The sequence below is a fragment of the Saimiri boliviensis genome, chromosome 2, assembly GCF_048565385.1.
Source record: "Saimiri boliviensis isolate mSaiBol1 chromosome 2, mSaiBol1.pri, whole genome shotgun sequence".
NCBI lineage: Eukaryota > Metazoa > Chordata > Mammalia > Primates > Cebidae > Saimiri > Saimiri boliviensis.
Window position 1 is genome coordinate 94,225,827 of NC_133450.1, and position 27,964 is coordinate 94,253,790.

The 27,964-nt window shown below is 39.6% G+C and overlaps 2 protein-coding genes across 3 annotated transcripts in view; both read right to left on the reverse strand.

The window, feature by feature from the left end:
• Positions 1–17,411, reverse strand: MAPK1IP1L (mitogen-activated protein kinase 1 interacting protein 1 like). The gene is made up of 4 exons (XM_003930509.4): positions 17,329–17,411; positions 7,210–7,231; positions 5,599–6,306; positions 1–4,311 (listed from the first exon to the last, which is right to left on the reverse strand). The coding sequence occupies exons 2-4, from the start codon at positions 7,225–7,227 to the stop codon at positions 4,300–4,302; spliced, it is 738 nt and encodes a 245-aa protein (XP_003930558.1). The 5' UTR covers positions 7,228–7,231; positions 17,329–17,411; the 3' UTR covers positions 1–4,299.
• The window catches only part of SOCS4 (suppressor of cytokine signaling 4), a 35,355-nt gene continuing 13,508 nt past the window's right edge, over positions 6,118–27,964 (reverse strand). For both annotated transcript variants that reach the window (XM_003930510.4, XM_010341074.3), the window contains 2 exons: positions 17,329–27,050; positions 6,118–6,306 (listed from right to left, as the gene is read on the reverse strand). In XM_003930510.4, coding sequence (XP_003930559.1) covers positions 25,636–26,958 — 1,323 coding nt within the window. In that variant the 5' untranslated portion in view covers positions 26,959–27,050 and the 3' untranslated portion in view covers positions 6,118–6,306; positions 17,329–25,635. The remainder of the gene's footprint in view (positions 6,307–17,328; positions 27,051–27,964) is intronic.

The window sequence follows — 27,964 nt, forward strand, 5'->3', positions numbered from 1 at the left end:
AACCATGAAAATACATTTTTTAAAAAAGTTTTTAGGTATAATACACAAAAGCAAACAAGTTTATCTTAAAAAATATCAAGTATCACATCCATAGCCTATTCCTAATTATAATTACTTTTTAAAGCAACATTTGTCTTTGTTTACAAATACAGCAGCAGGTGATAAAACCTAGTACTCAAACTGATTGCTTACAATTTATAATACAAACAAATGTATATGTCTCAAATCACATTTTAGGCAGTTTAACTTAAAATGTATAGACAATTACATACATTAAATTTGTCATTACTGTCAATGAAAAATCACAATTTCAAGAAAATTACAAAGAACTTTCATAGAGCACACATAGTCAAGTTTACTTAATGGCAACAAATCAGTATCTGTTAATCAGTGACAGGCAGTGAAAGTGCCTTTATCCAGGGGTAAAGTGAAGAGACAAACAAACTATCCTGTTACTTCGCACACTTGAATTGTGCTCAACACTACAATCTTGAAAAACATTAATTTCTTAGTTTTTAGAAAAAGTATGCCACATGTTGCCCTTTAAAATGCCCAAAGGCTGGTTATAATTTCCACCAGCAGCAACCCTAACATGTTTATCTAGGTAAACTAATAATGAATGGTGTGCTAACCAATTCTGTAATGTTACTTCCAGACTATGAGCCTCTCAAGGACAGGGATTCCCTCCTAGCTGGCAAAGAACCTGGATCAAGGACAAAAGCATCTACTGAAAAAATGACTCAGATGTTTTCGATAGCTAGAAGCTTGCCTGGCATTTACAAAATACTGACTTTTATTGGCAATTTTTGTTTTACATGGCAGAATTCTGAAAGGTGTCTGTTTTCAATACTAAATATTGCTTTATTAAAATCAAAAAATAGTCTTCCCTGAAAGCCACATACAACTTTCTATGCATAGTACAAGAGATTAGTGTGACTTATCTGAATTTAGGCTTATGGTTTTCAAAAACTTGAAAGTTTGTGCTTTATTTCCAGGCTTTCTAACCCTGGCATTTGATAAAGCTAGCTTCTGTCATTCAGGGTGAGAGAATTGAGGCATTGGCACTTACTGTTTAGAAGTTTAGGCAACTGATATTTAAAGTAGGCACAGTCTTAACAAAAACTCTTGAGTAGAGCTATTTTCATCTACACAAAGTTTCAAAAGCTGTACATTTGAGTGCCATAGGTAGCACTAATAATTTGTGAGGTAATATATCAAGGGCAAATGGATTGGTTTTCTAGAAAATATTCCAATATTCCATTGTGGTGGTATGACTGACTGAGGCAAAATATATATTCTTCGCTGCCCTATTACTCTTCTCTAGTGAAGACAACCAACAGTAGACAAGGAAGTCAGTCCTTGGGTAATTAAAAAATGTATTGTCTATTTCTGAATAATCAATGTATTACTTTACACAAAATAGGACTGCGTCAGAGCTGTAAATGTCTTCAAAAGCATGAAAAGATGAGGTGGTGGCAGGCTGGGACAGACAAGCCAAGGTATCTGAAGCACTCCACTTGATTCTTGAGAACTGTGTGTGAATGAGGACCTAAGGTCTATGTTTTAATTTTTGTGTTTTTGGTTTCAACATTTCAAAACTTAAGATTCCAACTCCAGAAACAGTATTTCTGAACACATCTCAACTATTTCTGTTAGATGTATTTGAAAGTTCTTCCTCTGAAGCCGAAATGTCAGCATATTCTATAACCTGTATCCCCACTAAGACCAAACATACTTGCTAGCAAGCAGTCTTTTCCCTAAACCGATTTCAGCCTATTATGTCTTGTATTGAAAGCAACATTATTCCCTTTTAAAAAGGAAAAAAGCCTTTCTCTGTGTGGTTCCCCATTCCTCCACTGAAACTCCTGCCTTTCTTAACTCCACACTGAACCAACCTAAAATACTTTTTGGCCCAGAATGCCAACAAGAATTGAAGAAAAGATGCTTTACAAAAACAAGAATATAAAAGCAAATTCTATTATCCCTTTTATCTCCATTCTTATATTAAAAAAAAAAATCCCCAAAATACCAGTCATAAAGTCCTTGAAAACAAAGGGACTACAATGGCAGTATCATTTAGGGCACATGGGTCACTGGCTAAGTTATGCTTATTGGGAGTAGTAATCCCAAATCGTGTTCATAGCCCTTCATGTGCTTTAGCAACAGATTTTTCTTCCCAAATCAATGGACTTCACATTTACAGAATCCTAAAACTGCTATCTCTTCTTCCTAGTCAAATTATATCCGCTGTAGTGTTAAACTAAATACTGCTACGCTGTCAGCTTATCCCAATGTAGGATAGCTAAAGTAACTATAAGGAGAGGTATCTTCGCAGCCATCTCACTTTTCAGATCATTTTATCCCTCCATGGTTAACTGACATTTTGATGTCGATGACAATTCAAGCTGTGACTCCTAAGGCTACCTGCCTTGTTCACTGGGGGCTACTTTGACAAGAGTTCAATAGTATTGTAGATAGCTAACACCTGTCCTTACAGAGAAGTGAAAGAAAAAATGATGACGTTTGTCACTATGGTAAGAGCCATCTAACAACTTTCCCCGGTCTGAAAATATGTTTACAAATTAGCTTCTCATTTCTGAATGCTTGAATCTATCATCTAGTTAACACAATGGAGGCTTAAACACTGAATGTTCCTCTCAAAGGTAACCAACCATTCTGCTTTCTTAAAAGGAGGTAGCTATCAAACCAAAAAACTGGCAGCATTTGGCATTCTTGACATTTTAATTAGAGCAGAAATAAACTAAATATTTTATTTCTAAGCAAAAACAGAGCTCCAGCATAAATCCTGTTTGTCTGAGAAAATTCACAATACATTTTAGAAATCCAATGGATACATTCAAAATGTTATCTAATAAATAACAAAGGTCAGGTCTACCCCAAATCTAAGAATCTGATTTAAACATAAGGTGCCAAAAAACTACTAGGGCTGTTTTTTGGTGATTATAAACAATAATTAATATTTAAGCAATACAGTCACACTGCTTTAAACTCAGTTGCAGAGATCTACAATTTTTTATTATTTTCAGTGTTAGAGCTAGAGGGTAATTTTTTCAAAGATGGCACTCAACTCCACTTATTTACCTGTCAACAAATACAGAACTGAACTGTTAGCCATAAGCACTTTACAAAAAGACTCAGGAAACTATGCAGGAGACAATGACATAGCTTAACCAGACTCTGAAAGATACATTATTTTGATTCACACTTGTACAAAGAGAACAGTCATATCTGCATGACTTAAGGTTCTCTAAACACAACTGTTTTATGTTTTACACCTCTAGAGTGTGCCAGTTTACCACATCAGGGAGGAATCAAGGGCTGTGCTCCTTCTAAAGAACCAAGGGCAACTGGGGTGGGCGTGGCTGCAGGGAATGCCCTGGGCAGAAGAGCTGCCTGTTTTTTTGTGGGAAAGAAAACTACTTGTTGCAATTAAGCAATTCCTAGGGTTTATCTAGTTTGAGGTTCATAACAAAGGAGAGAATTATTTCCTTCCTTGAGCTTTTTCCAAAGCAATATGCACATCTCATAATCAAATCTCAAGTAGTACAAAGAGATAATCAATTATCTAAAAATTTAATTTACATACATGTTGGCCTGGATTAAAAAGAAAAAAGTTAGTTTCCATAAACAGCAGATTTTAGTGCTGTATGGCCCATATGACTAAAAACAAACGAAGTTTTATTAAATGCTCAAGGATAAAAATGAACACTGGCTGTCTACTGAACTTCACATCTGACAATAATTACTGACAGTTTAAAAATGTATATCCAAAATATAACCTCGAGAGGACCAGGTTTATTTATCCGACAGAGCAGCTCAAAATGTTGAGAGGCATCATTTGTTTAGATATGAGGGGTTATTCTCAAAGTGTATTTATTTGGAGGGGAAAGTGATTATAGAAAAATACTTGAAATAAATTGCCAATGAGTTGCAGATTCTAACAATAATCCACACATTATCTTAGATTTTTAAGTGTGCAGTTTCATAGTTTAAACAAATTCTGTCAGAGTTATTCAAGATACTTAATCACTTTAACTTTCCATGAAAACCAAATAAAAATCACATCCGAATGATTTACTTCTATGCTTTTATCTGATTGTATACATATGATGTACTACACATCCAAGTACAAGAGGCAGTTATCTTCTCTGAGAGGTGCAAGAGTTGTTCTTTCATGAATGCCCTCTAATAGTGAAACCAGCAATTTTTATATATGCATTCATGTGCATATAGATGTACTTCAAAAAGCAAAGCGTCATCTCTTCGTCCATTGTTAACTTAATGGTAAGACTGCAATAGAAGAAAGAAAAAGTCAACTTCTAAATTTTGCAAATGGAGTTTACTAACTCCTTACTGTGGCTTAAATTTATTGCTTAATAAATCCAAAAAGCGAGTTACGTCATTTACTATGGCATACACTTAATGCAAAACCAAATATTTTTAGAGAATATATAGAGCAAGAAATTACACTAACGCAAGTAGGAAGTTTTGGGGGTACTTTATGGATTTTTTTTTTTTTCTGTTATAGCTGAAGTGGATGTCTGACTAATCTAATTGAAGGTCTGACCAGTTAGTTATTTGTGTATTAAGAGTTAACAGATTTTTATTTCCTGGCCAGGCGAGGATGCTCAGGCCTGTAATCCCAGCACTTTGGGAGGCTGAGGCAGGTGATCACTTGAGTCAGGAGTTCAAGACCAGCCTGGCCAACATGGTGAAACCCCGTCTCTACTAAAAATACAAAAATTGGCTGGGCATAGTGGCGGATACCTGTAATCCCAGCTACTAAGGAGGTTGCGGTAAGAGAACAGCTTGAACCCAGGAGGTGGAGGTTGCAGTGAGCTGAAATCGTGCCACCGCATTTCTACCTGGGTGACAGAGCAAGACTCTGTCTCAAAAAAAAAAAAAAAAAAAAGGTTAACAATTTTTTTTCCTAAGTTAGTTTCTTTACTCTGCATTTGGATACTCACTTGGCTTACCTCACAGGAGTACTTTTCTACTCAGTTATATGACCAAAACAGGTTCCTCAACTAAGATGTTAACCCCACTCTGGCGACAGTAAAGCATAAAGCATCATATGTAAACTGACAATAAAGAATAGGGGTATAATATTGAGTTCGAGAATTGCTTGAAAGATGAGCAACATTATCTACTCATTGCCTCGGATTCTCTAAAATCTACCTCTATCAGGCCAGACAGGTAGAGACTGCTTGTATTGAACTGTGCTTTGGTATGATGCTACAAAACAATACTGAGAAATAATAACAAAACAAAACATCCCAATGAAATGAACCTCAGAGTTTACCTAAAGGATGCTACTGAGGACATTGCTTACTACATTACACAGTCTCTGGGGATCCCTGGAAAATTTTTCTTTTTAGCACAAGGAATACTTAAAATAGGGCTTTCATTTTTAAATGCTTCACCTCAAGGTTTAAAATTTACTCATTTAATATACATCCACCCTCTTTTAAAACCCTAAAAGCTTTCTTAATCTTCCATCCAAAACTGGGGAGAAACAAGCTTTCAGTTGTGCTTATGTACAATCAGTACATTTTAAGTAACAAATTGAACACTCACATGGGGGCCACCAGGCATAGGTGGTGCACCAGAAGGTCCCGAAGGCACTTGGAAAGGATTACTGGGAGTAGGATAGAGTCCTGGTGTAGGATACGATCCTGTAGGGGCAGGATATGGTGCTGGTGGTCCCCAGGCTCCTGGTGGAACAGTGCCCCAAGGAACAGGTGGTGCTGCCCCAGGGGCTTGGGGAGGAGGAGGAGCGGGATATGGCCCTGGAGATGGATATGGCATATTAGGGGTAGGATACTGCCCTCCCATTCCTGGTGCCCAAGGTCCAGAAGACATGGATCCCCATGGACCTAAAGGACCAGCTGCAGCTGGATCTGTGGGTGCACCATATGGTCTAGGTAGCTCTGGAAAGGGCATATTTGGTGTAGGATATGGCCCTGTGGGGCCAGGGCCTGGCACAGTTGGGGCTGGATAAGGACCACCAGGTGGGGGGCATGATGGTCCGGAAGGAGGAAAGGGTGCTGGGGGTCCTGGAGGTGGTCCGGTGGGAGGCACGGAGGGATACATTCCTGTTGGTGCTGGTCCAAAAGGCACAGTAGAGGGTGTTGCACTTGGTGGGAGTCCAGATGGCACCGAAGGTGGAGCACTCGGATTATTCCAAGGGTTGGAGCCTGGCCAGCCTTGAGGAGGTTGGCCAGGTTTTGTATTGCTCACAGCAGACGTTTTGGCAGGGGAGTGTTCAGGTAGCGCATCTGCCAACTGGAATACAAAACATACATCTTATCTATCTTGTCTAGGGAAAAGTCATACCAAACACTATTATAAACCCACAGAAAATAAACAGTAAGCTATAGAGCAAGGGATTATAAACTCCAAGAACATCTTCAAAAGCTAAGCTGTTCATATAAAAAAATACTCTATTTAACACAAAACTTGGTGTTACTTTGAATCTCAACTTTACAACACAAATTCTTCAAAGAAGCTCAAGTTTTCTAAATACAACTAATCATATGCTTCATTTCTCTGCTGTATTAATATAACAAAGTATAGTAATTAAGAGGCTAGGCCAGTCAAGATATGGATTTGAATCCTGGCTTTCCTCAAAGGAATTAAATACTCTGAGATAGAGCTTCTTTTCAAAAACTGTTTTAGGGTTAACTTGAGGCTTAAATATGGTAATTCATGTAGTACACTTAACAGAGTGCCTGGTATATAATAATTTCCAATAAATGTTGGCTTTGATTAATACTATCAGGGTAAAAGAGAACAACAGAAGTAATATCTTAAATTTTCACTTAAGGATTCATAAAGATCTATAGGAAACATTTCCAAACATTATCTAAGCAAACTAAGGCAAATCACCTATCAAAATTCCTCCCCCAACCCCAAAGCCAAGAATCACAAAAAGCATCTCTTTTATTTATAGACAGGGTCTCACTCTGTTGCCCAGGCAGGAGTGCAATGGCATGATCATGGCTCACTATAGCCTGGAACTCTTGGGGTCAAGGGATCCTCCCAAGTAGCCAGGACTACAGGCGCATACCATCACACCCAGCTAAAAGAATCTCTTTTAAGTGAAAAGATTTATGTAGCCCATAGTTAGGGCCATGTTGTTTTTCTTAAGAAATGAAAAACTTATCATGGATAAACTCATCAACTTACCGAAAATTCATCAGACATTTTCCTAAAAAAAAGAAAGAAATGAAGGAAGAAAGAAAAATTTCAAAATCAGTGTTCACCATTTCTTAAATATTCCTTAAGGAACTTTCTATGCATACATTATTATTACTTAAATGGAATCTTTTTTGTAAAGTGTTTTTCTTCACATAGGTAAGTTTTCCACAACAGTTCATCCAGTTCTATCAACTTTGTCCCTTTTCATGGCTGCACATCATACACAAATGATTTGTAATTTCATTTACATTATTTTGTAGCAGTATAGGTTGTTTTAAATATAATACAGTGAACATCTCTGAACACTTATCTTTGTTCATGTGTGAGAATCTATCACCAGGAAGAAGCACTGGACATGCAATCTACAGAGTCAACAGATAAATTTATCGAAAATCCATCTGAAAAGTCCATGTCAATTTAGTCACTCACTTCTCTAACTCCTCTTTTACCAGTGGATATTAAAATTTAATTGTTTATAATGATGACACTAAAAATTAGCGTCTAATTTAAATTTATATTTCCTTTTCTTTTTTTTGGAGACAGTGTCTTACTCTGTCGCTCAGGCTGGAGTGCAGTGGTGAGATCACAGCTCACTGAAGTCTTAATCTCCTGGGCTCAAGTCATCTTGCCTGTCTCCCTAATAGCTAGCACTACAGGCTTACGCCACCATGCCCCAAGAATTTCTTCAATTAAAAAAATTTTTTTTTGTACAGATAGGTATCTCAGTATGTTGCCCCGGCCTGGTCTCAAACTCCTGGTCTCAAGACCTCCTGCCTCAGCCTCCCAAAATGTTGGGATTATAAGCATGAGCCACGGTGTGTAACCCCAAATTTAAATTTACTGATACCCTGAACTACTTTTACCAATTTTTAAATTGAAGTGTAATTAACACTCAACCAAATGCAGAGATCTTAAGAGTTTAGATGAACAAGTTCTGATAACTATATACGTCCCTGTAACCACCTCAAGATACAGAACATTTTTCACTCTAGAAAGTTTACTCATGCTCCTTTCCAATCAACTGCCATGCCCTATGGCAGTCAATTTTTGACTTAATTTTCCTTGTTCTTTCATTTTACATAAAGGACTGTATGTGTGTACTCTTTACCTTTGATCATTTTACTGCTCAGTAGTACATCTTTTTTTCTCAGCTTTTTAATTTTTTTTTTTTTATTTTTAAAGACGGGGTTTCACCATGTTGGTCAGGCTGGTCTTGAACTCCCGACCTCAGGTGATCCACCCGCCTTGGCCTCCAAAGTGGTTGGATTACAGGCGTGAGCCACCGTGCCCTGCTTTCTCAGCTTTATAAGATACTAAGGAGACTAGTTCTCATAATGAGATTAAAATTTTTCTCCCAAATTCCTTTTATCTGTAGATCTCTTAAATGGCATATTTTGGTACAAAAGTTTTAAATTTCATGTAATCAAATCTATCAATATTTTCCTACATGTGGCTTCTGGCTTTTTTGATTTACTTACAAAGGCCCTCCCTACTCTGAGATTAGCCTTACTTTCCTATTTTTATGGTTTAACTTGTTTAAAATCTTCAAATTCTTCAAAGAATAATTATCAAAGAATCTATCTTTTCTCAACTAATTGGACAAGCTATCTTTACCACACTCTCCTGCGGCCATTTATAAGTAGCATTTATCCAATGTTTACCGTGGAACAGGCAGTGTGCACCACCTCACTTGGTAGCTGCAGAACCTTATGATGCAAATTTTATTTTCACTCCCAGTTTACAGCTGAGAAGAGGAAGCTTGGCAAGTTAACCCGTTTAAGGTTCCAGAGCTAATGATAAGGAGAGAACCAGTTCAAACCCAGTCGAGTTTGCCTCAAGTTTAGGCTCTTAACAAGCAGGCTACAGAGCCTCCTTCATGTCCCACAGATATTGTGGACTTTATTCCTTCTTTTTCTTTTCGAGACAGGGTCTTGCTTTGTTGCCAAGCCTGGAGTGCAGTGGCACCATCATAGCTCACTGCAGCCTTGACCTCTGAGCTCAATCGATTCTGCCCAGCTAATTTTTTGCAGAGACGGGGTTTCACCATGTTATCCAGGCTGGTCTTGAACTCCAGAGCTCAAATGATCTGCCTGCCGTGGCCTCCCAAAGTGTTGGGATTACAGGCGTGAGCCACCGCACCCAGCTGACTTTATTCTTTTCTACTGGTCTGCAACTGTATCATTCCATTTTAATTACAGAAGCTTTACAATATATTTAAAGTAAACATTTGAGTCACCCTACTGTTTTTTCTTCAGATTTTCCTATATATGTATTTTTATTTTTTCCAGGCCATTAAAAAAATAAATAAACCTGTTAGCATTCTAGTTGGAAATGTATTAAATTTACAAATTAATCTAGAGGAACATCTGATATATTTAAAATGTCAAATCTTCTCGGTCAAGAACAAGGTATAAGTCATCCCTTAATATCTGAAGGAGAATGGTTCTAGGAACCCCACAAATACTCAAATCCCAGGATGCACAAGTACCTGATATAAAAATGGTATAGTATTTGGATATAACTTATGCACATCCTCCTGTATAAAGCATCTCTATTACTTAAAACAATGTAAGCACTATATATTAACTTTTATTTTCTATTGTTTTTATTGTTTTCCCCCGAAGTAATTTATATATATATATATATATATATATATATATTTTCTGAGACAGAGTCTTACTCTGCCACCCAGGCTGGAGTGCAATAGCATGATCTCAGCTCATTGCAACCTCCGCCTCCTGGGTTCAAGCAATTCTCCTGCCTCAGCTTCCCGAGTAGCTGCGATTACAGGCACACGCCCCATGCCCAGCTAATTTTGTATTTCTAGTAGATTTCTAACTGTTAAACTTTTTCCTGTGGTTGTAAATAGGCTCTTTCATTATATTTTCTGATTGTTCATATATGGGACAGGGTTTTAAAATTTTAGTCTACAGCAGGTCTTCAAAAAATGTTTCATTCAATTTAATTTTGTTCTAATGTTGATGAGAAAAAAAAGGAGTTCCAGCTGAAGTCACTGTCAATGTGAAGCTGGCTCATTCCCCCCACATCTTCATGGGTCTTCTCCAATGCTTTGAGTTTCCTCCCATATCCCAAAGATGCACATGAATGGGTGTGTGTGTCTACGCAGCCCAGTATCAGTGAGTGTGGGTGTGCATGAGAGCACTCTGCAATGGGATGGCGTCCTGTTTAGGGCTAGTTCCCACCTTGGGCCCTGAATTGCCAGGAAAGGCTCTAGCCATTGAGACCCTGAACTGGAACAGGGAGGCAGATAATTATCTTACTTTTTATTCATATTTCTTAAATGTACACACAGCTCACATTCATTTCAAATTTTTTTTGAGACAGGGTTTTGCTCTGTCACCCAGGCTGGAGTGCAGTAGTATGACCACAGCTCACCACAACCTTGACCTCTCAGGCTCCAGTGATCCTCCTACTTCAGCCTTTTAAGTAGCATGGTCCACAAGTGTCCGCCACCACATCCAAGTAAGTTTTAAAATTTTTAGTAGACATCATTTAAATGTTTAATACTAGAAGCATTTAGTGATGTTTTTCTGACCAGAATTATGCTGCAGGAATTTAACTCTTGTTTATAATAACCTAGCGTAAAGCTCGTTTTGCTATGCATTGCTTTGCTTAAAGTTGCACTTTCCAAGAACCCACTGATGATAAGTAAGCAATATTACTGAATTATTTTATTCTTCAAAGTTTCTCACTTGATTTCTGGAATTTCCAGGCCTCCCCACCTCTGCAAAAAAAACATGCCATTTGCAAAAAATAATTTTCCTTCTCTAACATTTACGCCTCTTTTCTCTTTTGTACTTGCTAGGACTTAAAACATGAAATGTTAAGTAGTGATGGCAGGCATAGCAATCTTGTTCCAACTCTCCTGGGAATGCTTCTAATGTTTAAGTATGATTCTCATTTTTGGTTTGAGATTTTTAAAAATTACATTTAGGAAGTTTTTTTATTTATGGCTATGCTATTACTTATTTCGTTAGAAAGCAAGAAGACACTAAATTTACAGGATTTTTTAGTACCTTTTGTTAAAAAATTTTTTAGACTTTTCAGTATCTAATGAATTGATCTCATGGTTTTTCTCCTTTGACCTATCAATACAGTATTAATATAGAGCCACCTTTGTAATCTCAGCATCTTATTTTTCTTTTTTTTTTAAAAAGAGACAGGGTTTCTCCATGTTGGTCAGGCTGATCTCGAACTCCTGACCTCAGGTGATCCACCCACCTTAGACTCCCAAAAGGCTGGAATTACAGGCATGAGCCACTACACCTGGCCTCTTAGCATCTCATTTCTAATTTTGACTTGGTTATCAAGAGGAATGATAAAGGACAAGAACATGTAGGCCAAGAACCCAAGCCTATTCCAACTGCTGTATCCTTTTTATTCAGAATATTAAAAAAACACATACAACCCATTCCCATGTTAAGGTTTAACATCACACAATAAAATTCTTAGGACTAACAGTGTAGAAAATAATGTTAAGTTGTAAGACTAACATGCTTTTTTAACAGGATTAGCTTTTCTGAAATAGAAAATGATTCTGTATCCAAGTTCACATTAATTCGGGAGTAGAGAATCAAAGCAAACCATTCAATTTCAAATGGTCTTGCTGTTCAGTTTTCAGAATTACTCTTTTCCCTCTCAACTGAGGAAAAACATACACAATATACAGTTACCTAGTCACAGAATTACAGAAAATATATTCTGCAAGTTAATAATAGTCAACTGATTCGCAATACTACTTCAAAATTTTAAAGTTCAAAAAATCAAAGTTTGGAAGATAGGGGAGGTGCTAGAATCTCGTGATTAAATAATAAAGCCCTTAGCACAGTAATTAGTAACAAGTTTTGTTCTACGGCACTATCTTAGGAAAGTGACCAGCTCTCCATACCTAGAATAAACAGTGTTCACATTAGAGTAATCACCCCTTGTCCATAGTTTCAGTTACTCAAGGTCTGAAAATATTAAATGGAAAATACCAGAAATAAACAATTCCTAAGTTTTTTTTTTTTTTTGAGACGGAGTTTCGCTCTTGTTACCCAGGCTGGAGTGCAATGGCGCGATCTCGGCTCACGGCAACTTCCGCCTCCTGGGTTCAAGCAATTCTCCTGCCTCAGCCTCCTGAGTAGCTGGGATTACAGGCACGTGCCACCATGCCCAGCTAATTTTTTGTATTTTTAGTAGAGACGGGGTTTCGCCACGTTGACCAAGATGGTCTCGATCTCTCGACCTCGTGATCCACCCGCCTCGGCCTCCCAAAGTGCTGGGATTACAGGCTTGAGACACCGCGCCCGGCCAAGTTTTTTTTTTTTTTTTTTTGAGACAATTCTTTCTCTGCTGCCCAGGCTAAAGTGCAGTGGCCTGATCTCGACTCACTGAAACCTCTGCCTTTGGGTTTAAGCGATTTTTCTACCTAAGCCTCCTGAGGAGCTGGTATTACAGGCACGTGCTACCATGCCCAGTTAATTTTTGTATTTTTGGTAGAGACAGGGTTTCACCATGTTGGTCAGGCTGGTCTCGAACTCCTGGCATCAAGTGATCTGCCCACCTCGGTCTCCGAAAGTGATGGGATTACAGGCATGAGCCATTGCACCCGTCCAATTCCTAAGTTTTAAATGGGGCAAGAGTATGTTCTAAGTAGCAAAATAAAACTTTGCACTGTCCTGCCTAGGACATGAATCATCTCTTTGTCCAGTGTATCCATGCTGTATACACTATACACTATCAGTCTATCTTGGCCATTAGATCTAAAAAGCACGGTATATTTAGGCTTCGGCAGTGTATATAGACTTCTGTTTCAGGCATTCACTAGGGAGTCTTGCAATGTGTCCCCCAGGATAAGGCGGGGACAACTATAATGGGAACCATTCCAATTTGCTGTTTGGAGAATACTTTCATTAGAAAGGTAAAAAACAGAGCTGGATATGAGGAGAGCTGCAGAACATAAGTTTAGGTTTTCTAAAAAGTTATTCTCAGCCGTGCAGTAGTAGGCACCTGTAATCCCAGCTTCTCAGGAGGCTGAGGTGAAAAGATCGCTTGAGCCCAGGAGTTAGAGACCAGCCTGGGCAATATAGTGAGATTCTGTCTTGAAAAGAAAAATAAAATAAATAAATAAATAAAAAGTTATTAAAATGAGGCCAATGTAACCTTGAACTCACACAAAAAAATTTATACTCAAGAAAGGCCTTCATTTCTCTTTTTGTAATAATCTAAAGCTATTACTTCCAAAACTTTGTTACTATCTTATAGCATGATCCACTCATCATCTGAAAAATAATTTTTATTCTCTGAGCAGTAAGAATAGTAAGTTTAAAACAGTAGTACAGCCGGGCGCAGTGGCTCAAGCCTGTAATCCCAGCACTTTGGGAGGCCGAGGCGGGTGGATCACAAGGTCAAGAGATCGAGACCATCCTGGTCAGCAAGGTGAAACCCCATCTCTACTAAAAATACAAAAAATTAGCTGGGCATGGTGGTGCATGCCTGTAATCCCAACTACTCAGGAGGCTGAGACAGGAGAATTGCCTGAACCCAGGAGGCGGAGGTTGCGGTGAGCCGAGATCGTGCCATTGCACTCCAGCCTGGGTAACAAGAGCGAAACTCCGTCTCAAAAAAAACCAAAAAACAAAAAAACAGTAGTACAAAATTTCTTTTGACATACACTAGAAGACTAAAACAACATTTTGGAAACTCTCATGGCTGTTAGGGTAAAAAGCTGAACTCCACGAATTACTAGTAGAGTTCATGGATATTTCAGAGAGCCTTCAAATTGTGATGGAGTGATAAACAGTGTGGGACTACACAATGATAAAACCCGGACATCTTTTGACAAAAATGAAATTCTCAATAAGAGACCACTTTCCCATTTGTGGAAGTTATAATTCCCACCCACTGCATAAAAATTTAATAATAACACAATCTATAAAGTGCCACATAAATTTAGATATTTATTAGGAGAAACTAAGTGAAATCAGAATTTTTGGGTTGATTTGTCTAGCGTGGGGGGATGGTATGTATCATTGAAAATATAAAATATTGGCGAGACACAGTGGCTCACAACTGTAATCTCAGCACTTTGGGAGGCTGAGGCAGGTGGATCACCTGAGGTCAGGAGTTCAAGACCAGCCTGGCCAACGTGGTGAAACCTGTCTCAACTAAAAATGCAAAAAAATTAGCTGGGCATGGTGGTGGGCGCCTGTAATCCCAGCTACTTTGGGAGGCTAAGGCAGGAGAATCACTTGAACCTGGGAGGCGAAGGCTGCAGTAAGCCAAGATCATGCCACTGCACTCCAGCCTAGGTGATGAGAGAAATTCTGTCTCAAAAATATATATTAGGTAGAATACATGCTAGTTTTTAGTACTGGTTCAATTTATCTGATTATATTTTTTACATCTGGCCAACTAAAAAAATGGGGTTTTGAAATGCTCAAAAATCTGAAACTTTTTGAGTGCCAACATGCCGCCAAAGGAAATGCTCATTAGAGCATTCTGGATTTTGGATGCTCAACCTGTGTAGTATAAAAAAATAAATCCCCAAATCTGAAACACTTCTGATTCCAAGCATTTGGGATAAGGGATATGCAACCTGAAATATTTCTTGGCATTTAGTTATATACTTATTGGAATATATGTGCCAAACAATGTGTTGGGCTTTAGAGAAATCAGTAGCATTGCATGGAGATTCCTGAGATGTGATGTCTTTTGCCGCCTATAAGGACCATAAAAGCTGGGAGAAGGCCAATGCCCTTTTCGGCCTTAGCCCACCTGTACCCAGGTTGGGGAAAAAAAAAAAACGGCTGGGAGAATTACGCCCAGTGGTGAAATGGGACCTAGGGAAAGAAGAGCAGTTAGCGTAAAAACTGGGAGAATCTGTGGGGAAGTATAAGCATTCAGATCGGTTAGAAAATAGCAAGAAAGGGAAGGGGTAAGAAAGTCTAAGCAGAGACCTTAGATAAAGGTCTGACTTACTTCACTAAGAGTCGGCTCTTCTGAATGAACCTGCTTCTTCAACTATAAAGAACAGGCCATACTATTTGTGAAAAGCACACAGTCCAAAAAAACAAAACAAAACAGGCCAGTAATGTTATGAGGAACTAAATGGGACTCTGCCCAGCCAAGTGCCTAAAATAGTGCTTGGGTGGAAAACAAGTACCGAATTCTTTGTATATGGACATCTAGCTTACAGGTAAAAGAGTGAATGCTAACGTATGACTACCTAGCTAAAACTGCAGCTCTTCGCTGGTTGGTTCCGCCAGAGCTGACAAGTCCAACTCTCCAAACTTGAGGCAAAGGAAGATTGCATCAGAGATCTGCTGTGAGACTAGATAATAAACAAATCTCTTAGTCACTCCCTGGAATATAGCAACAACTCAGCAGATACTAGCTTTTACGATGGCTACTTTTAGGTCCATAAATCTTTATCGCCCTTCTCAATCCAGAGACCTCTGAAAATGAAAGAAAACTTTCCCAAGTTTGGCAGAAAACTTACACGGTGGCAAAACTTGACCTGAAGCTATTTATAGTTTCTATTAGGCCCCACTTAGAATGAATGTTCACATCTATTTCGGCAAATATTAATGTTGGATTATGCGGTGCCCCACTCTGCTGGGGGTGTTATCTCTTGTCTAATATGTTGTCTTTCTAAAAAGATAACGATAAAACCTAAGGATTTTTGAAATCAAAACCCACTAGCTTCAAGAGTTTCGGCTAAGAGACTGGGGATGGATATTACCCATTCCTCCTGGAAAGAGGAATAGAACATTCCAATATTTGCAATTCCTTCCAAAAGTTTCTGAAGCAAACTCGCTTTGCATTGAGGGCTAAGAGATGCCAGCATGAAAAATTTCTATTCTTCCCCCAAAGAACAGCATTGAACAAAGAACTTAGGAAATGTTTCTGAAGGCTACCTGTGCCTGTAATAAGGGTTCGTTTTCAAAACAGACCTTTACAACTCCCAAGTGTGTATTTCTCTTTTTTTTTTTTTGAGACGAAGTTTCGCTCTTGTTACCCAGGCTGGAGTGCAATGGCGCGATCTCAGCTCACCGCAACCTCCGCCTCCTGGGTTCAGGCAATTCTCCTGCCTCAGCCTCCTGAGTAGCTGGGATTACAGGCACGCGCCACCATGCCCAGCTAATTTTGTGTATTTTTAGTAGAGACGGGGTTTCACCATGTTGACCAGGATGGTCTCGATCTCTCGACCTTGTGATCCACCCGCCTCGGCCTCCCAAAGTGCTGGGATTACAGGCTTGAGCCACCGCGCCCGGCTTAAGTGTGTATTTCTCTAGCAGTAAAGGTAAAAAAATTTTTTCAGTCGAGTGAGTCTGGCCTGATGCTTTAACACTGGAATCTTTACCTACGAAAAGCTGCACTCTTGGTTTTCAAGGTAAAGAGGGAAACGCTCCAGCTCTGTGTAAGCTGTCGTAGGTATGTGCGCCTCAGTCCTAAAAAAAGGAGATCACTGAACATCTGCCCTTCTCGTGGTTTGCCCTGGGTATTCACCTAACGTAGCCGTGAGCAATTCCTCTAGCAAGTCACAACCAGAACGTTGTCACACTGCGGATTATTAACAAGCGTACGGGATTCTTAGGGTCTTTTAAGGCCTTTCCGTTTTTATTAGAAATTAATGAATGGGTATAATGGAGTACGGGTAGAGAGGAAATCGGGGCCAAGGGGCACGAGGCCGGCAGCCCTTTAGGGACGCACAAACAAAGAGAGTCCGGGATCAACCAGAGCGAACCGGCCTCGGAGCGGGTCGCGCCCGCCGAGGAGTGGGGGAGGGGCCGGCCCGCGCCCGCCCCGCCCCGCAGCCAAACCTGACGTCAGGCGCCCAGAAACCCGTCGGCCGCGACGTCAGCGGCCTCCGAAGCCTTCTCCCTGGGGGGCGATCCGGAGGCAGCCCGCAGCGTGGAGAAAGACGATCGAGAGAACCCCTTAGCTCCGGTCCTAGGGAGGCGCCCACGGCCCGAGCACTGGACGTAACTCGACGCACCTCCGTTACCGCGTCCGCTCCCCGCTTGGCCGCGCCCGCGGGATCCGCAACCCCAGCCCCCCGATTCCCCTCCACGACTCCCACCAGTACCGAAGCAGCCTCACCCGGCAAGATCCGAGACCGCAGGAGGGTCTAGAAGCGGCGATGGGTCCGAGGGACTGGGCCCTGAAGAAGCGGACGCAGCCTGACTGACGGCGGCGAGAGCAGCGGCGGCAACAGCAGCAGCAGCGCGCGACTCCTCCTGGCGCCGGAACAGGAAGCGCCTAGCGCACCGCCTCCGCCCGCGCACTCCCTCCCCTCGGGCCGCGCCGCGTGCGCCCCCGGCAGGCCTCTGGCGGTACTGCGGCCCGCCGGACCCGGGGGCCTGGGATCCACCTGGCCCCAGCCCCGGGCCTCTTTCCCCTGGTGGGCGGGCTGAAAGCTCCCGGAGTTTCCGGAGTTCCGAGGACTCGGAGGAAGCGCCAGTGGCCTGCAATATTCAGGGCAGCCCGGCGGAAATTGCTAACTTGTCTCGAGTGGCTTGAGGGCTGATTCTGGATTCCCTTTGCTCAGCGGTTTTTACAGCCAGGCCTCGAAGAAGGCTGGGTATGGACGCGTTCAGACTTCGGCGTGACCCGAGGACTCAGATCCTGGGCCAAAAGTGGGGAGAGGGAAAAGGTGAATTCAGGGAAGGGAAGACGTTTGCAAATAGCTTGATAAATTGATATTTGCTGTCTTTGCACATTTTTCCTCATCAATGCCTCTTCTCCCATGTTTTGGTTGTTTTTGAGACCGGCCTCTGTCACCCAGGCTGGAGTGCAGTGGCCGCGATCTTGGCTCGCTGCAACCTCCGCCTGCTGGTCTCAAGCGATCTCCCATCCTGGCCTCCGGGTAGCTGGGACTGCAGGCGTGTGCCACCACACCCGGTTGATTTTTGTATTTTTGGTAGAGATGGGGTCTCACCCTGCTAGCCTCAAGCGATCCGCTCCCCCCACCCCCCACTCTTCGACTCTCAAAGTGCTGGTATTAGAGGTGTGAGCCACGGCGCCTGGCCCTCATGTTCATTTTTGAATAAATATCATCTCCTGTGTCAGGCACAGATGACATGACCCCAGTCAAGGAACCTACTAACTGGGTTATGAAGATGTGATAATTATATGGTGTGCAAAATATATACATATATGCAATAGACTTTTTTTTTTTTTGAGACGGAGTGTCACATCTGTTGCCAGACTGGAGTGCAGTGGCGGGATCTCGGCTCACTGCAACTTTCCCCTCCCGGGTTCAAGTGATTCTGGTGCCTCAGCCTCCGGAGTAGCTGGGACTACAGGCACACCCGGCTAATTTTTGTATTTTTTTTTTTTTTTTTTTTTTTTTTTTTTGAGACCGAGTTTCGCTCTTGTTACCCAGGCTGGAGTGCAACGGCGCGATCTCGGCTCACCTCAACCTCCGCTTCCCGGGTTCAGGCAATTCTCCTGCCTCAGCCTTCCGAGTAGCTGGGATTACAGGCATGCGCCACCACGCCCAGCTAGTTTTTTGTATTTTTAGTAGAGACGGGGTTTCACCATGTTGACCAGGATGGTCTCGATCTCTCGACCTCGTGATCCACCCGCCTCGGCCTCCCAAAGTGCTGGGATTACAGGCTTGAGCCACCGCGCCCGGCCTAATTTTTGTGTTTTTAGCAGAGACGGAGTTTCACCATGTTGGCCAGGATGGTCTCCATCTCTTAACCGCATGATTGGCCTCCCAAAGAGCTGGGATTACAGGCGTGAGCCACGTGCACGGCCAATATACATTTTTTTAACCTGTAAAAATATCCTAGAAGTATGCTGTACAGTTGCATCTTGCTTTGTATAAGGCATTAGTGGGCAAGTGGGTGGACATTTAACCATGAATTTGTTTAAAGGAAGACATCTCTGGATGTGTTCCATAGCACACACAATTCTCACACTGAAAAACAGGGCAACAGAGGAACAAATACCTAAGCCAAGAGTCTTATTTTTGGATAAGGCACACAGGCCTATGGAAAATTACACTAGTGTGGACCTACCCGGTCCTCATTGGATAGTGAATCAGCAGTGCCTTGTGGAGCTATGCTAAAGCCCGAAGCAACAGGAAGTCAGTAATCTGGTCAGCTTTGATTTTAAATTTGGTATCTTGCTCATCAGTTTTTTGTTTTCGTTTTTTGCATGAATTCTTATTTTAGAATATTGCACCAAAACATTGTCTTCCTTAGTCTTTTAGTCAAATATTTGTGCCCAAGTGTCTCACCATATCCTAGTACTGGTGCTGTGTACCAGTAATGGATAGCCTCCAATTTATCCTTGCCTGAAATCAGCTAATAGCTGAGCACGTTTTGCGGGGAGGGTCTAGGCCATTCCTGTCCTTTGTGGACTTGTCTACCAGCAACCTTTGCTTGGGAACCAAGTCCTCATCTAGCAGTCTGAAGGTGGGTGCACTTTAATCCGAGGCCCACCCACCCTACCCAATCCTTCCTTCTGGTGTCAGACTTTCAGTGTGGTATGAAGAATTCCCACTTTCTGCTCCCTTCTCCTTTATCTTTATAGGCGTTTCACTCCAAATAAATCTCTTGCACTTCTAATCACATCTTGGCATCGGCTTCTGGAAGACCCAAACACTAAAAGTTAAAGGAGTGTATTATAAATTAGAAAATAAGTTAAGAAAATGGATTTCTCTATCTTTTTCCGATTCTAATGAAGGTGTGAAGTAAAGACATATAATAATGTTTTAAAATAAGACACAAAACCTTTGGATTTTACATAGGAAGTTTTAATTAAGAAGAAATGAAAATTTATCCAGATCAATTTATTTGAACTTACATCCAAGAAGAAATATTCAACTTAAGGATTAGCAATAAAAGTGGCAATTGTCTACTTCTTTCGTAGTAAGGAGTAGATCATAGAAGCCTGATGACAAGAGTAATAGCTTTGTGAAAACTGTATATTAGAGTACATATGAACTCATACTTGGCTTATACAGAATTTATCCAATTCTAGGAAAGTCAGCATAATTTAAGTAAACCTCCTTGAGTTTTACACCATGGCTCTCAAGTCTGAAAGCTTAGATTTGATTATAACCATGGCAAAAGTGATTATCTTTATTTTCTGAAAATGTAATCAACTTTTAAAATAAGTTAGGCAAACGTAAGTTTTACACAGACCACATGAAGTGTAGGGGGAAATTGCAATTGTTCTTCTAATTGCAGAGCCTAAACCATAAATTCAAATTGTACTGCTATCTCTACTATTAAAACAAGCCAAGAAAGCTTACTACAGTCTAAGAGAAGTGAATGTGATTCTGCAGGGTCCGCTAAGGAAAATTTTTGAAAATCTATCATCACATTAGTACTCAATGGCTGTACGGCAATTATTTTAAAGTATGCTCCCAGGGTCACCTCTTGCTGAAGAACTAACCTCCAGGAAGTAGAGTGACAAGTATCATCTACATTTTTTAGGAAATAAACGCAAAGATTTAGGACTGAGTAATCTATTTAAAATTAGAAAGAAAAATATAGACTTTGGCTTTATTTGAAAATCCCTTTCTATTGAGTTATATCCATTAATCTGCATTTCAACTTCCAAGCCAATCTATTTAAAAAAGTTACCTCCATTTTGCGTCTAATATTTTACTGTATAGGAATAGTACAGGTGGACTCTTGCACTGCTCATATTTAGGCCATTAATAAAAAAAACTTTTGTGCTTTCTGTTCTTTCCTTAAAATAAAAATGTAAAACTGACTTTTTACCTCCAAAGTAGAAACAGTAGTTTGCTTGACTTAAAATCTTTTATTCACCTGTAATCCCAGCACTTTGGGAGGCCAAAGCGAGTGGATCACGAGGTCAAGAGATCGAGACCAACCTGGTCAACATGGTGAAACCCCGTCTCTACTAAAAATACAAAAAATTAGCTGGGCATGGTGGCGCATGCCTGTAATCCCAGCTACTCAGGAGGCTGAGGCAGGAGAATTGCCTGAACCCAGGAGGCGGAGGTTGCGGTGAGCCGAGATCGCGCCATTGCACTCCAGCCTAGGTAACAAGAGCGAAACTCCGTATCAAAAAAAAAAGTCTTTTATTCACTTGTGCATTATATTACCTAACATTACACAGGCTATTCTACATTTAAACATTGTTTTTCTTGTGTTGTCTCCAGGAATGTTTTATAGTTTTGTTTACTTTCCTTGAAATTTGCTTTACCAAAATGAATGTTTAAGCTGTTTATTGGATTTTGATTATAGCTAAGAGTGACAAGAAATCTTTTTAATGGAAAATAAATGTAAGAGTTAGATCTTGCCGGGCGTGGTGGCTCAAGCCTGTAATCCCAGCACTTTGGGAGGCCGAGGCGGGTGGATCACAAGGTCAAGAGATCGAGACCATCCTGGTCAACATGGTGAAACCCCGTCTCTACTAAAAATACAAAAAACTAGCTGGGCATGGTGGCGCGTGCCTGTAATCCCAGCTACTCAGGAGGCTGAGGCAGGAGAATTGCCTGAGCCCAGGAGGCAGAGGCTGCGGTGAGCCGAGATCGTGCCATTGCACTCCAACCTGGGTAACGAGAGCGAAACTCTGTCTCAAAAAAAAAAAGAGTTAGCTCTTGGCCAGGCACGGTGACTCATGCCTGTAATCCCAGCACTCTGGAAGGCCGAGGTGGGTGGATCACCTAAGGTCAGGAGTTCGAGACCAGCCTAGCCAACATGGTAAGGTCCCATCTCTACTAAAAATACAAAAATTAGCTGGGCATGGTGGCGAGCGCCTGTAATCTTAGCTACTTGGGAGGCTTGCTGGAACCTGAGAGGTGGAGGTTGCAGTGAGCGAGATCATGTCATTGCACTCCAGCCTGTGCCTACAACAGCAAGACTCTGTCTCAAAAAACAAACACAAAACAAACAAACAAACAAAAGAGCTCTCAAGGTTTTTGTTTCATAGGAAGGAAGCTCTCTATTGCATGTATCTATAAAATGATCCAAACTTCAGTGACAGGAAGCTGATAACTGGATTTATCTGCTTAATGGCTTTGGCTCATGAATAAATGATAATGGTTTATGTGTTTTTCTTATAAAAATAAATGGAATTTGTGTAATGATAGGAGTCCTACTTGCCACATTTGTTCTACTTATTAAAGGATTTCTAATTACTAAGACATTCTTTATATTATCTATAATTAAGAAGGCAAAACTAACTGAAAGCCATTCTTTGACCACAGTTGGCCATTAGCTGAAATTCAGGAAAGAACACAGGTTTGATCACCAAATCAATAAATCTAGCCACAGGCTGACTAAAAGCTTCCTTTAATCTTCTTCCTATTAGGTCTTCCTTTAAATTAAACCATTCCCTCTATGAATTATTTAGGTGAATGACATGGTTATAGATAGATCACATATCACTCTATACAAAAATGCTCAAGGAACCTTAAAAAGTCCATTCAGCATACTTTAGGAATTATACTATGAATCAAGATGCTGTAGGCTTAGGAAAAAAATGGGAGTGGGAGTATGTCTTGTAAAGCTTCAGAGAAAAATAGAAAAGTCAAGTTTATTTCCTGATTCGCCCAGGAAGATTCCCAAAGCGCAGTTAAGTGTCTGGTCCAGACTAGCTATTAGCGATTAAGTAGTTTCTTTTCACTGTCAAGGCTTTTCCCTGAGGTAATGCCTAAATTCCTAATTTTAATATTTGATCTTATTTCGCTTAGCTCCATTGTCTCTCATCAATAAGCTCTCCACATTTCCACCATGCTAAATGCTTTCTCAACTCTGGAATTTACACTTTTCAAATCTTCCCCACTGTTCAACATAGAGTTACAAAATTTTAGACAAATTTATACGTTCTCACATTGCTCCACTCAAGGTTTACTCATTTATATAGTGCAACCAATATATTGTTTACATATTGTATAGGTAAACATTTCTGAATACTGGATGTTCTTCCAAGTGTATCCTCACAAAGACACAGAGGAAGGGGGTAACCCTTCTGAATTCCAATTCTTTAATTTTTTAAAAAAATTATTACTTTATTTTCCCTTATTTCCCTTAAAAAATTCCCTTCTCAAGTCTTTATATATCTACTTTCCAAGTTTCTTTTCACTGTAGCAAATACCAAAGGAAAAATAAAAATCATTTCAAAGTTAATGAATCTCTTCCCTGCCCTCATTTATTAGACCATCTACTTCAAGGCTACATATGTGGCAGTATTTTTAAGTGTTAATACCTTCAAGCTGTTAATACCTTGAAGCTGAAAAAATAAAAAAGCCAGAGAAAACAAATCACAAGCAATCAGTTTGAATTATATGAAAAGGTACTTAGATCTTGACTTTCATATAAATACTAATTTTAACACTATAAAAGACAACATAATTATATATCATTTTTCTTTATAAAACTACCCCTTAACAGAATAATTGTAAGCTAATCATCCCTTAGGTTTTTCTGTACTGATAAAAAGTTATTTTTAAAAGAAAAATATTTAAAATAATTGTTTCACAGAAACAGAAAATCTTATCAAATTCTGATAAAAAACTATAATCATGGGTAGTCTACCACACTATTTTCTTTCACCAAAGATGGATATTTAGGAAGTGTTATATTGGTTAATAAGATAAGCTTCTCAGTGATCTACAAAAGCGCCACAATAAAGATGAGGTAGTATGAGACTTTTCTAACATTGGAAAAGGTAAGTATCATCTTTACAAGAGATATTTATCTTGACACTGGTGTTATGATATCCTGAGCCTCATCACTGCTGAGAGAGGTGCAATTTTTGTAGCTACATCTCATTGAGACTAAGACAATCTTGAGATCACTGAGGAAAAATAAATGATAGAAGGTAATAGCAACAGAGATTTTCCTTGTTTAATTTTGTAATAATTACTAAAAATTTATTTCAAAGCTATTTTGGAAAAATGTCATCTCCATGTTAACAGCAGAACTGCCAGATAGGGAAACACTGTTCATGTAAAAGCAACAATAATGAAGAAACATTGTCCTAACTTGGAAGTTTCTGAGTCCAATTTCTTTCAATCCAGGTAGGAGCAGTTTCCTAATATAGCTAAACTAGCATCAAGAAGTCAATTACCATATTAAAAAATGCCAATTTGTACAAAGGGTTAGACAGCTCACCAGAAGAAAAATTGTCTGTCTACATTTATGATTCATTGGTTCTTTAAAAAAAGAAGTTAGATAGGATACCACTCCATTTATTTTTCCTAGTTACCTTGGGTTAAAGATGTTTCTAAAAACGTTACCCTGTTTCTGGGACAGTAAATTTAAAAGATCACCCCTTTTGTCCAGTACTGTTTTGTATGGCGTAAGTCATGTAGCTGTCAAATGGCTTTCCTTTTTCTTGAAGCCACATTAAAGATGTAAGTTAATTATGAAGATAGGGATAATTATTTGGAACTTGTAGATTAAAAACAACATTAAGCTTCCTGAATACTGAGCTCCATGTTTATTTCTTGAATCTTTACCAAAGTTCAACTTAAAATAATAAAAAACTACTTAGGTACTCTTTGATTACTAGTGGAAATTTCCCCAAAGCAACAGCTCAGGGTTTCTATAAAAGGGCTAAACAGAAGTAACTGTTCATAAGCTAATACAGAAAAACCCCACAATTAGTTTAGCACTTTAGTAACTACTAGCTACTAATAGTGTTATCACTATTTTCAAAGCTTCCAGTGAGAAGTTTTGAAGATGGTTTAACTCTTCTAGGTTGAGGACAAAGACCTATTCAGGAATGACAAATGATCCAGCCATATTACAGAAGAGTAAGTGCCCCTCCAGAATGTTGTTTTCTTTTGGTTCTCATCAACCAGATTAATCAAATTTAGTAATCCTGCTTTAGAGTTAATATTTAAAATGAAAACACATCAAGTTTGACTTGGTTTTGTTACCTTTAACATCCCTAATGGTAAGTTATAAAAGTCAGTAACATTAGTATGGATGGTGAATTACAACATTCAGCTTTACTGAAGAATGTCAAACTCAGTGAAAAGGGGGATGGAGAAGTATATTTTATATATAATACTAATGGCATAGATCAACAAAATATTTCACATGTAGAAAAAACTGTAAGATTAACTTTTTAAGAAAAGTATGAAATACAGAATATTCAAATGTGTTTGCAATGCCTACCAAATTTCAAATATGCCTGGATCATGTATAAATTCAGGAAAGAAAAAATTTAAGTATACAATCTACACGGTAAAAACAAAAACCAAACACCTGGTTAAAAAATATCTATTTAGGCTCTTGTGTATAACCTTAAACAATTAGTGTATCATTAAAAAAATGGATTTAGAAGTAAAATTTAGGGCAGAGATTTCTCTGGACATCACTGCCTTCATAGAAAAATTCTGAGTGGCATAAGAAAAATAAAATATTAAATGAAAATATATGTTATCATTCCCATATTCCTATCCTGTTACTAGCATTGTTGTTCTGGTGCATCAATCCTGAGTACTCTAACTTTTGATTTATAATGATATTCCTTCAGATATAATTTCATAGAAGAAGGAATTGGAAGGGCATCAATGCCATCATAAGTTGTACAGTTACAAATAACTGTTCTGCATATATGCTGCAGGGAAAAAGGGAAAGTCCGAATTAAAGGAGTGGATAGAAGTGGTTCAAAGAACATACAGGCGCTTGGGTCCTTATAATGTTCTAGGAGCCCAGTAATGTCAGGAGAATGGAAGACACAGGGATCATGTGCATCAAAGCTAAAGTTGTGATTCCACTGTTCAATTCTAGCATGAAGAGAACGACTATAGCGTCTAAAACTAACAGAGAATAAATAGTCTTCCTGTGCTGAATCTCGAAGTAAAAAGGTACCCTCTGGTTTTCCTTCCAGTAGTGCTTCGGCTGCGTATTTATCCATCACTCCCCAGTAACATGGATTGTTATTGATCTGAAGGAGGTCTGGTACAAGACAGTGGACGTAATCAATCTGTGTATGGTATTTAGGAGGTGTTTCCAACTGCAGGATCTCATCACCCAATTCCCATTTGGGTTTGTTTCTTTTTCTGGAGCTTGTGCAAAGTGTTAGAATTTCATCATCAGAATCCATATCACTATCTTCTATACTGTTATTTGAAACCAGGTTCATCACAGAGCCAGTCATAGGACCTTCTCTACACGAAATGTTGTTGGTGGTTATGACACAGGGCTGAACATTGGTATGTGAGAAACAGTTTATATTTTCTTCCACATTGCTTCGTTTTAGCTGACCATCCCTCAATTCAGTCTGAGACAAGTCTGTGCTTACCCATTCATCTGATTTGGAATTTATAGGAGCAGTGTGTCGTTTAATAAAATGCCACCTAAAGGCTAAATCTGATCGAGGTGGGAAAGGACACTTATCTAACATGAGTTCACTGATATGAATTTTCCTTTTAGATGGAAGCCCGGAAGAGTGCCGACTACTACAATTCTTTATTGGAAAACACTGCCCCACAGCATCCTGCAGTTTCTGTTTAAGAGATCGGCCTAAAAATCTATGCCCACAGGAATGATCTAAGTCCAACTCAATGGATGAACAGCTGTGCTTCCTTTCTTGGTTCCTTAAAGAAACTTCAGTTTTCTCTATATCATTCACTGTTTCAGCATCTGAACAACTCTCACTCTTTTTTGACCAAGATAACTTCTTTCCACTCCACACATAACCGTCTTTTCTGTCGGCACTTCTGCTCCGACTAGTTTTGGGCCTTACATCTACATTTTTACTAATATTTTCATTATTTTCTGCCATTTTAACAAATTATCCACAAATTCTAATGTTATAAATACTGCTTTTTCTATTTTTCCAGCAGGAAGTTTCTTCTGGGCACTTTCTGGATGTATCTAAAGAAAAAGAAAAAGCCATTAACCATTTGTCATCTCCCTTGTCTAGTTTACATATTAAGCTTCAATTAGACACAAGAGGAAGAAGCATGGTTAGTACACGGAAAAGTTTGTTCCCACTTAAATAAAATGCTATATAATATATATGATAACTTAATAGTGCCATAGAGTGAAGAGTTCCTTTCTCACAGCTAATTTTCGGTGTGAAAAAGCCAAGAGGTCCCATAATCTCAATTTTTTTTGCAAATGAAACATAAATTTTGTAACTAAAAAAAAAAAAAAAAAAAAAATCCCGTCATACTCAACAGTCTGATACGATTAAGTTTGATTATGTCAGAGGAAAATTTTTAAAATCCCAGCAGTCAAGTAAATGTCTACAGACACCTGAATCCATTTTCAAAGTAGCAGGATTTGAAACAAGTATCTGTATTGGAGAATATGACTGGCAAGTGCTTAAAAGTATGAACTAATAATAAAGACTTGCCATATAAAGAATTCTGTTTTCTAAGGCTGGGTGCAGTGCCTCACGTCTGTATTCTCAACATTTTGGGAGGCCGAGGCGGGTCGATTGCCTGAGCTAAGGAATTTGAGACAAGCCTGGGCAATGTGGTAAAACCCCGTCTCTAACAAATATACAAAAAATTAGCTGGGTGTGGTGGCACACGCCTGTGGTCTCAGCTACCCGGGAGCCTAAGGTGGGAGGACTGTATCAGCTTGGGAGGCAGAGGTTGCAGTGAGCTGTGATTGTACTACTGCACGCCTGTCTGAATGACAGAGTGAGATCCCAGTTCCTTTTTCTTTTTATTAAGATGGGGTTTCACCACATTGCTCAGGCTGGTCTTCAACTCCCGACCTCAGGTGATCCACCCGCCTTGGCCTCCAAAGTGCTTGGATTACAGGCGTGAGCCACCACA